Source organism: Gasterosteus aculeatus, chromosome 20 (assembly GCF_964276395.1).
Source record: "Gasterosteus aculeatus chromosome 20, fGasAcu3.hap1.1, whole genome shotgun sequence".
NCBI lineage: Eukaryota > Metazoa > Chordata > Actinopteri > Perciformes > Gasterosteidae > Gasterosteus > Gasterosteus aculeatus.
In genome coordinates, this window is record NC_135707.1 from 5,051,848 (window position 1) to 5,060,377 (window position 8,530).

The 8,530-nt window shown below is 45.7% G+C and overlaps 1 protein-coding gene across 1 annotated transcript; it reads left to right on the plus strand.

The window, feature by feature from the left end:
• The first annotated feature begins 1,675 nt into the window (after positions 1-1,675).
• Positions 1,676-8,053, plus strand: LOC120810497 (ubiquitin-conjugating enzyme E2 E1). The gene is made up of 6 exons (XM_040165083.2): positions 1,676-2,038; positions 3,330-3,515; positions 4,076-4,126; positions 5,222-5,354; positions 7,048-7,195; positions 7,812-8,053. Exons 2-6 carry the CDS (start codon positions 3,361-3,363, stop codon positions 7,907-7,909), a joined length of 585 nt encoding a protein of 194 aa, XP_040021017.1. The 5' UTR covers positions 1,676-2,038; positions 3,330-3,360; the 3' UTR covers positions 7,910-8,053.
• Positions 8,054-8,530: the final 477 nt, after the last annotated feature.

Here is an 8,530-nt window from a genome sequence, read left to right on the forward strand (position 1 = left end):
TTGTGCACTTGTATTACTGAAGCACCCAATAAAACACACTGTGGTTGGCTTGTGAGAAAAAGAAAAAAAAAAAAACACGCTCGACTCTGTCTGGGATTTTGTGTCGGATTCACGCAGTCACGGCTCTCGCTCACACACACGATGGTAAAACTTTACAGGCTCAATTACATTAAAGTTTATCAGGTACCTGCTTTAGTTTAGTTTGGGTGTGGCTCATTATGAGTCCTGCTGCATGTGTTGCTTTTATTATCTCTAAAAGGGAGGTGTGATGTTTTCATGTCGGCTCGGTAGTGCAGAAAAACATGAATAGATTTCTATGAAATTCTTCTCCTCCGTAAACTGGAAAAATGCGCCATCTTGTTTTTTCTGAATCGACGTTGGGCTGTTGATGCATTAGTCCCGCCCCGACATGCTGTGCATAAAACGTGTGCACGTGTTCATAGAGGTCGTGTCCTGCAGAGAAGCGCTTCAGGGTTTTGCAAGGAAATCTACCTCAAAAGACATTAAGAATTAAGCCTTTTGCTAAGTGCCGCCGCCTCAAATGCAGACTGGCTAATCATAGCGTAGCATCGGCCCGCTGTCACACCATCGTTTCACATTTAGGCGGCTTCTGTGAATGTGGAGATAGCCATGATTGAACGTGCACATGTGATGTACGCTTACATTAGCAGAGTTAGCGCGTCATTAACTGGCTTTACCACTCCTCTGTAGGACTGTAAACACATGCTGCTTCTGCTTTTCAGTGATTGTAGCAGTAAAAAACGGAGCTACCCAGCTTTACAGCAGCAGTATTTCTTTATTTTATTAGCTCCTGTCTCAATCACCAGGTGATCTGGCGGTTCACTTTTCACACTGATCCGTATAATGTAGACCTTTTTGTCTGCATTTTTCTCAAATTGCTTCTTTGTTCTTCCAAAAATGTGATAACTATTCACGCAGTGCAGCGAGGGGCCGTGCGGGCGCCATGGTAACGCAGCTCTGACAGCTTGCAGTGGCTCCGAGGCTAAGCGGCGGGTCAATTGCATTGATTGCACATGCAGGAGACATCCTCATTAGACGGAGACGGCGGATAACACCAGCTGCAGCAAAGTGACGATGGCAGAGAGTCTAAAAGTGCTACTTACCGTGGATGTATGAATAAACAAATGATTTCTCTGGGACACATCTGGTCTGTGAGACTGTTCATGGAGAGAACGGCCTCACAATGCCTTTCTTTAAAAGGGTTTTGTTTCTTATTTACATGTATCTAGTGTTAGCTGTATATGGGGTGACCGTCATTGAAAAATGTAAATTTTTCCAACACTTGTTCTTTATATTAAAACATCTACACAACAAATAACTTCCATGGTTTATGCATACATAGCATTTAACTCCTTTTTATTAACCTTTTCCTAAAAACCAGGACAAAAAGGAAAGTAAAGTGATGCTGAGGTGTGACTGCATTATCATGGCAAACCATCATTGACATTCTTCTCCTCACATGCAGACAGCAATAAATGAATCAAATGAGAAAAGTGAAAGGTTGTCTTTCCACCGATATTTTATTCCTAAGAAAAGACACTTAAAGACACGAAAATTTTAACGGCCAAAAAGAGACTAACCGACAACGAGGAGACAGAGTCTTAACACTTGTATAATGTCTCTTGCTCATAAAGGCAGGGGGCTTTGGCATGTAGGGCCAGGGGCCCACGATCCACCATGCCTGCGTGTTCATCCGTATGAACTGGACGATTTTAATAAAGTTAAAGCACAAAGAAGATGCAGAGGTCAGCGATGAAACAGATCCCAGAGTTTAAGGTCAATGCAAAAACAACAGGCAGGGGACAGTGATTCTAAACGCAACATTAAAACAACTACAATAAATCCACATGAGCGCATGTAAAATAAGTAAAGTGTGAAATAACGCGTGAATGTCCCCGGAGGAGGACCGGGGGGCCGCGCTGCTCGCTGCGGCCGCGGCAGGCTACTTCCGCTCCGCAGAGGGCGACAGGCACCAGGCAGCCGAGACGGTGGCGGAGGTCCAGACACAATAGACTGGGTAAGTTCTTGTTTTCTGTGCGCGAGCTGAGCTACGCGAATCAACACCGATGTTTCACCGAGTGGTCGAGGGCGCGCGAGACGGTCCTCCGGTCCCCGCGGCTGTTTTTTTGTTTTGTTTTTTGCGCGAAGTCGAAGCTCTGTTCGTCGGCTTAAAGGGAAATAAACAACACGGTGGTGGTTGGGTTGCATGGAAAACGGGACCCGGCTATGTGCTGGAGCCGAGTGGTTCCTGGCTGCTTGTCCGACGCGTTTTAACGTGTCGTTGTCACGTTTTGGCCTTGAAATGCGGGCTCGGGTTTTTAAGCTTAAAGAGCCGCGGTGCCATGTGGGATCAGCCCGTCGGGTCGAGGGGTACGTTTCTATCGCGGCCACCCGGTTGTCGGTTGACTTATAAAGGATGCCTGAGCCAGCAGCTCCCCCTCCCCTACGCTGTACCAGGAAGTAGCCTCATCCCCCAAAGTCGTAGGGCCTGAGCTTGCATTCCCAGTTGGAGTCGAGAGATGGGTTGGGGGGGTCAACCGTTAGCTGTGCTTTTTGGGGGACAGGGGATGGAGGGGGTCACCGACCTGATAAGCGACCCAGCGTAACGTCTCCATTAAATTCGGTTTAACGGCCCTTCTGGTGAGCAGAGTTAACGGCTGCGAAACGGTTAACTGGGACGCGTGTGCGCGTGAGCCGCGCACCCCGCTAGCTAACGTTAGTCGGCTAACGGCGGCTCGTCCACCTTTTAACCCGTGAAAAGTGTTCCGTGTTCCGGAGAACCGCGGAGCTTAGACCCGAACTACCGGACCGACTTTTATAAACCTCTATTGATGATTACGTTAAGTGACGTCACGCGTCGAGCCCGGTCCTCATCATCCATTAGTTCTGAATCACCACAATAATATTGACTCAGATAGAGCTTAGTTAAACCGGCAGTTAGTTCTGAAAACAAATCTGACTTAATATAAGTTACATGCAAAATGCAAATATAACGTGGTGTGTGCGTGTGGCAGGTAAACCAGCTGTTGCTTATGTAAACCAGTTCATGTTTATAAATTTTAAAAAAAAGCAAACCACAGCACATCATCTTCATCTGGGTCCGTCAACACCAAAATAAAGCGTGACAGTATTTCTGCTTCAGCGGCTGCAGGGACATAAAAACCACCGTCGGTTAAAAATGCTAATGTATGTTTATAAATAGTGAAAGTGGCTCGTGCGTTATGAAACCGACTGGCGTCCGCTTCCTGCAGCGGCGGCGGCGTTAACACGTCTGCTCGTTTGGGTTGTTCTGGTCGTCGCTCCCTCAGGTTCCGGCTCATCTCCAAACTCCAAACCGGAATGTCGGATGAGGATTCCCGTGCCAGCACCAGCTCGTCTTCATCGCCGCCTTCCTCCAGCCAGACCAGACAGAGGGACGTACTTTGCAAAAAGAAACGGGAGAGCAAAGCCAGCATGAGCAAGACCTCCAAGCTGCTTTCCACCAGCGCCAAAAGGTCACGAACAAGAACAACTCCACATTGTAATCTATTATGTATTAGTGGTTTCCTCTTATTATCCTGCTTTTTCTTGACTGAAGGCCTCTCCATCTGAGAGGAGGAAGTCGTACTAATTTCTCTCTGGACGGAGATAAAAACTTCCCTTTTCTCCTGTGAGAAAAACAAACACAACCTCACACACACACACACACACACATCTCTCTTGAGTTCATTTTTGTTTCCCCCTAAAATCGAAACATGCTGACATTTCCCTGTTTATTTTCTATGTGAAGCAGAAAAAAAGGGAACAAAATCACAGTGTCATGCGAGTTGTGCCTCCCGGTTGTGAAAATGTGGTCATTACCCGAAGACTCCAATCATTTGGCGCCTCACCGTTGCAGATATAAAACCTGGATCCTTTTTATAAATGAAATCACGCTGCGTGCGGATTTTCCCGGTTCGTCCTGTATTCTGTTTGCTTGACCCCAAATGTGTGAAGTTTCTTCCCTTTTTCCACACACAGGATAACAGCGGAGAACGACGTCTCATTATTTCTCTTGTCACTTGTTTCTTTGCAGGATTCAGAAAGAGCTGGCTGACATCACTCTGGACCCTCCGCCGAACTGCAGGTGAGTTTCCGTCTCCGCACTAACCGAAACCACCTGACCTCAGACACAAAGCACTCGCGTCGTCACTCCCAGCTTTCTGATCCCGATGAGCTGGATCGGCACCACGAGGCTGTGACTGACTCCACCTCGTTTCCACCTGCGGGCGGTGACATTTCTCCCAACAGTGTTCTAATCGCGTTGTTGCACTTTTGCTTAAACGCACGAGGTGATGATCCGATTTCTGTTTACTGCGAACAGTATGAGGGATGAGTACTTCTACCCATCTGCTACTGTCTAAAAACACCCTGCAGCGTGTCCTCTGAGATCCATTAAGCAGTAACCTGTCAGTGGGGCCCGACTGGTTTGAGGCTGATCTGACTGGTAGGGTTGGGCAGGTTGAAACTTTTTCATGCCGGTTTGATATTGAGCGACACGCAGCGTCCCACACCGAGCCGCTAGGACGTGGCGCTCCACTCGGCAGCCGCTCCTACTGAGGCGTGAGCGTAAAATATCCAATTAAATATATGTATATATATATATTTTTTTAACCTCCAGTTTAAAGTTCCTCAAAAACACACTCGTCATGAGACGCTTTTGCTGCTTTTTAAAAATTTGGTCAAAAGAAAGAGAAAAAAAAAAAAAAGTAGGTTCTGGAATAAATTAAATATCTCCGAATTGCTTCGATTGGATGCGATTTTCCTTTTTTTTTTTTTTTTTTACATCACATGCAGCAGATCAGAGTCTGTTTGGGATTGTGTTTTTACCGACCACGTAAGCGAAAAGGCCTCCCTGGTCCTCCAGAACGAGCTTCAGATGTGCCCACAATTCATCTGGTTACAAGCGCACAGTGCACGAGTGAATATGTTCCTTTCATGCCGTAGCACACGCTGCATTGATTACCCCATTGATGCCGATCCAGCTGCTGCAGCTTGAAACAACACAAGCATATAATCCCTACTGATGTATGGACGGTCTTCAGCGTGGGCGTCTTCCGCCTCTGACTTTATTCATTCATCATTAGCTGCTGTGTGGACGTTGCATCATCAAGCGGCTGCCCAGCGTCGATATGGAAGCGCTTTTTGTTTGTTTGTTTGTTCATTTATTTTCTGCCTGCAGCGCCGGCCCCAAGGGAGACAACATCTATGAGTGGAGGTCGACCATCCTGGGACCCCCGGGCTCCGTGTACGAGGGAGGCGTCTTCTTCCTGGACATCGCCTTCACCCCCGACTACCCCTTCAAACCCCCCAAGGTACTGGTTAGTTACTTTAGTGCCACAGACTGTGAAATACTTCTAAAACGAGGCCAATTGAAATGAAATGTGAGATTATTGTTCAAAAGGTCGTATAATCTGACACGCAAAGCTGACACATTTTCTGATTTTGATCAAAGTTTCTTCTGCGATGTTTTCGTATTTAGCGTTGTACTTTAGCTTTGAAACCGTAATCGATGTTATAATTCTGCTGTTTTTCTGCATCAAATCCTGTGAGAAGTCCAACATTTTAATTCATGGTAACAATATGCTGTTTTTAATATTTTTACCAACAATAATTGAGCTCTAAAGCGCTGAGGAAAAAGGCTTTGGGACATCAGTTGTTGATGTGTTTGGTTTTCTCATACATAATAAGAGCTCTCTGTTCTTTTTTATTTTGATTGTGTCTAATATAAACCACTGTGTGCGCTCAGTAGCTGGGTAGTGGTTCATTTGTTGGTCCCCACTGGTTCATTTGGACCAATTAGGCCGTTTTAGGCGCAGACTGCGGACATTATGATGGGAACAATGGTAAAAAAACAGTTTGTTGGTTCTACTAAGGCTAATTCCCAGCAGGATAAAACCATAAAAAAAGAAAATTGGTTTCTCAGCTTTGTGTTTGGTTTACTGTGTAAACATCAGCAGGAAGTTGCAAAGCTGAAGGTGCACCTGTTAGAACTCCCCCTTTCTGCCTCTGCTGTCTGAGCATCAAATGCATCCCCGTCTTTGCTGCTACGACCACTGCCGACCGACGCCAAAAAGGCCAAAACATGGAATTTCCAGTTTTCCCAATGCGTCAAAAGCTACGCAAGCCTCTCGCAGCCAACAAGGCTGCGATTGGTCTGCTAACTACTCACATTTCCGTTTTCATAGCACAACGCTGCCATTATTAAAACGAAGAATGTTTACGAGAGAACGGATCAGATTGAAGAGCTTTTGTCGGAAAAAAATCCATAAATATAACCGCTTATACAAGCCGTCATTGGCGGACTATAAGGACGCGCGGATGGCCTCTGATTCACGGAGGGAGATCTCCGCAAACGTCGGTTTTCCGGTCGAGGGGAAGTTGTGAGAGGAACATACGGGACAAATGTGTCCGCGATGAAAAGCAGCACTGGCGATGCACGGGGCAATAAAGTCTATGATAAATAAATGAACAAACCAACGACTTCCACACACAAAGACGTGACTCTCTAGGTCGTCTTCAACAGAAACATGTTACTCCGCCTGTTGTTTTGGAGGCGAATTGCTCTGCAACACACGCAAGACTTTGAGAACCATGAATTGAAACGAGTGCGTCGACACAACAGGGCGTAAAGACGCAGAAGCGTGCGCCAGCCGTGAGTCACACTATTCAGTGTTTCTTGACATCTAAAAGTACCTCACTCCAGCCACCAGGGGGCGGTCACGTCCTGCAGATAAAAAGTGAAGCCTTTACTGCAGGTTTTACACTGAAGGACAAAGTTAAGAGTTCAGTCTTAATGTTACCAAAACTCCGAATGGAGAAGTGTGTCAAGAGTTTGTTGACTTTGTGGAATGACTCATTGGATCAGACTCTCTGCTGTGGATCCACCCACAACAAAACTCCATTTTGGAATTGATGAATATAAAACATTTATACTGCATGCAAAGGACTGCACATCCATTGAGGAGTCCTGCATCATCTCACCATGACTCCTTTGTGTGCCCTCAGGTGACCTTTCGCACCAGGATCTACCACTGCAACATCAACAGCCAGGGCGTGATCTGCCTGGACATCCTGAAGGACAACTGGAGCCCCGCCCTCACCATCTCCAAGGTGCTGCTGTCCATCTGCTCCCTGCTCACAGACTGTAACCCAGGTAACCCAGCTGGACTTCACTAGCTCACATGCTTATGTGTTAAATGTTCAGAACCTGCAACATGAAGCGTTTCACACTAGCAGCCGTGCAACGTCTTTTTTTTTGTTGTTTTTTTGTCTCGTCATTTGTTCAAATATCCCTCTTTCCGTTCCAGTTTTTTTTTATTACACAACAGGAATTTCAAACTGTGTTTAAGTGTAGTCCGTGGCGCCACCTTGACAGGAAACCCGTCGCCTGGACATCCGATTCCAGCGCACGTTGCTCCTAAGAGGGAAACCAAAGAGGGTTTATTTGCTGCATTACCGCCATAAGCAGGAGCACATTTTGTATCACAGAAGATTTGCTGACACGTCGGTTGTTCTTGTTCTTGTTCCACCTGCTGCAAAAGACTGACAGGACTTCTCTGATTCTGCTCATGGACACAGATTTGAATTGGCACTAAAACTTCTCAACACATCTTCCCGACCAGAACGAGACCCTCACCTTTTACAATTTTTTACAATGCAGCTAAAACAATTTCTTGTTGATAATTAAAGAAAATGAGTTTTTTACTAATGTATATATATTTTTTATATGCAGCCAAAACGTAACATGAATGCTATTTGTCTCCTCTCAGCCGACCCGCTGGTGGGAAGCATCGCCACCCAGTACACCGCCAACAGAGCGGAGCATGACCAGACAGCCAAACAGTGGACGAAGAGATACGCCACATAGACCCACATAGTGGGGGGGTGCGGCCGGGGGGGAGGGGTTATTTCTATCTCAGATTTTTAGTACTTTATTGTCTGGTATATTTTTTGCTTCCTGATTAAATTATCTCCACAAATATGGTAATAAAGGAAAACAATGGAAAGGAAATCTCGTCCGCCTCCTTTTTCTTCTACATTGTTATTTAAAGGTTGGTAGCTTTGTATTACCAGAATATACTGCTGACACTTTATATTTTGTAAAATATTACAAGTAGTTATATGATGATTGTAATTGTTTTACCTTGTCAACAATGTTAAAATATTTGATCATTTGGCAACACTGTTTATACTCACTGTTGATAAATGTGCGTAGATAAGGACATTCAAATACGCTACATGCGAAATATAAACCCCCAACTCTTCACTTGAAGCCCCCCCCCCCTCCCTTTAACCATGCCGTAATAATCCTTTTCACTCCGTGTTAGTGAAGGTGTTGGATGTGCTGCAGAGTCGTAACACCTGGATGACTTCTCATGTCAGAGTGACATTTCCCACATTATGTATCTCAGGAGAGGCAGAGAAAAGCTGTAATGGCCTCAATCTGTCAGCAAATATTTGACCCTTTCTCTCTTAACTCGGCACTTTG

Excerpts from the sequence above, each read along its gene's own strand:
- LOC120810497 (XM_040165083.2), top strand. The coding sequence starts at position 3,361 with ATGTCGGATGAGGATTCCCGTGCCAGCACCAGCTCGTCTTCATCGCCG. Across the intron at positions 4,127-5,221 it reads GACCCTCCGCCGAACTGCAG|CGCCGGCCCCAAGGGAGACA; the intron begins GTGAGTTTCCGT and ends TTCTGCCTGCAG. Across the intron at positions 7,196-7,811 it reads GCTCACAGACTGTAACCCAG|CCGACCCGCTGGTGGGAAGC; the intron begins GTAACCCAGCTG and ends GTCTCCTCTCAG.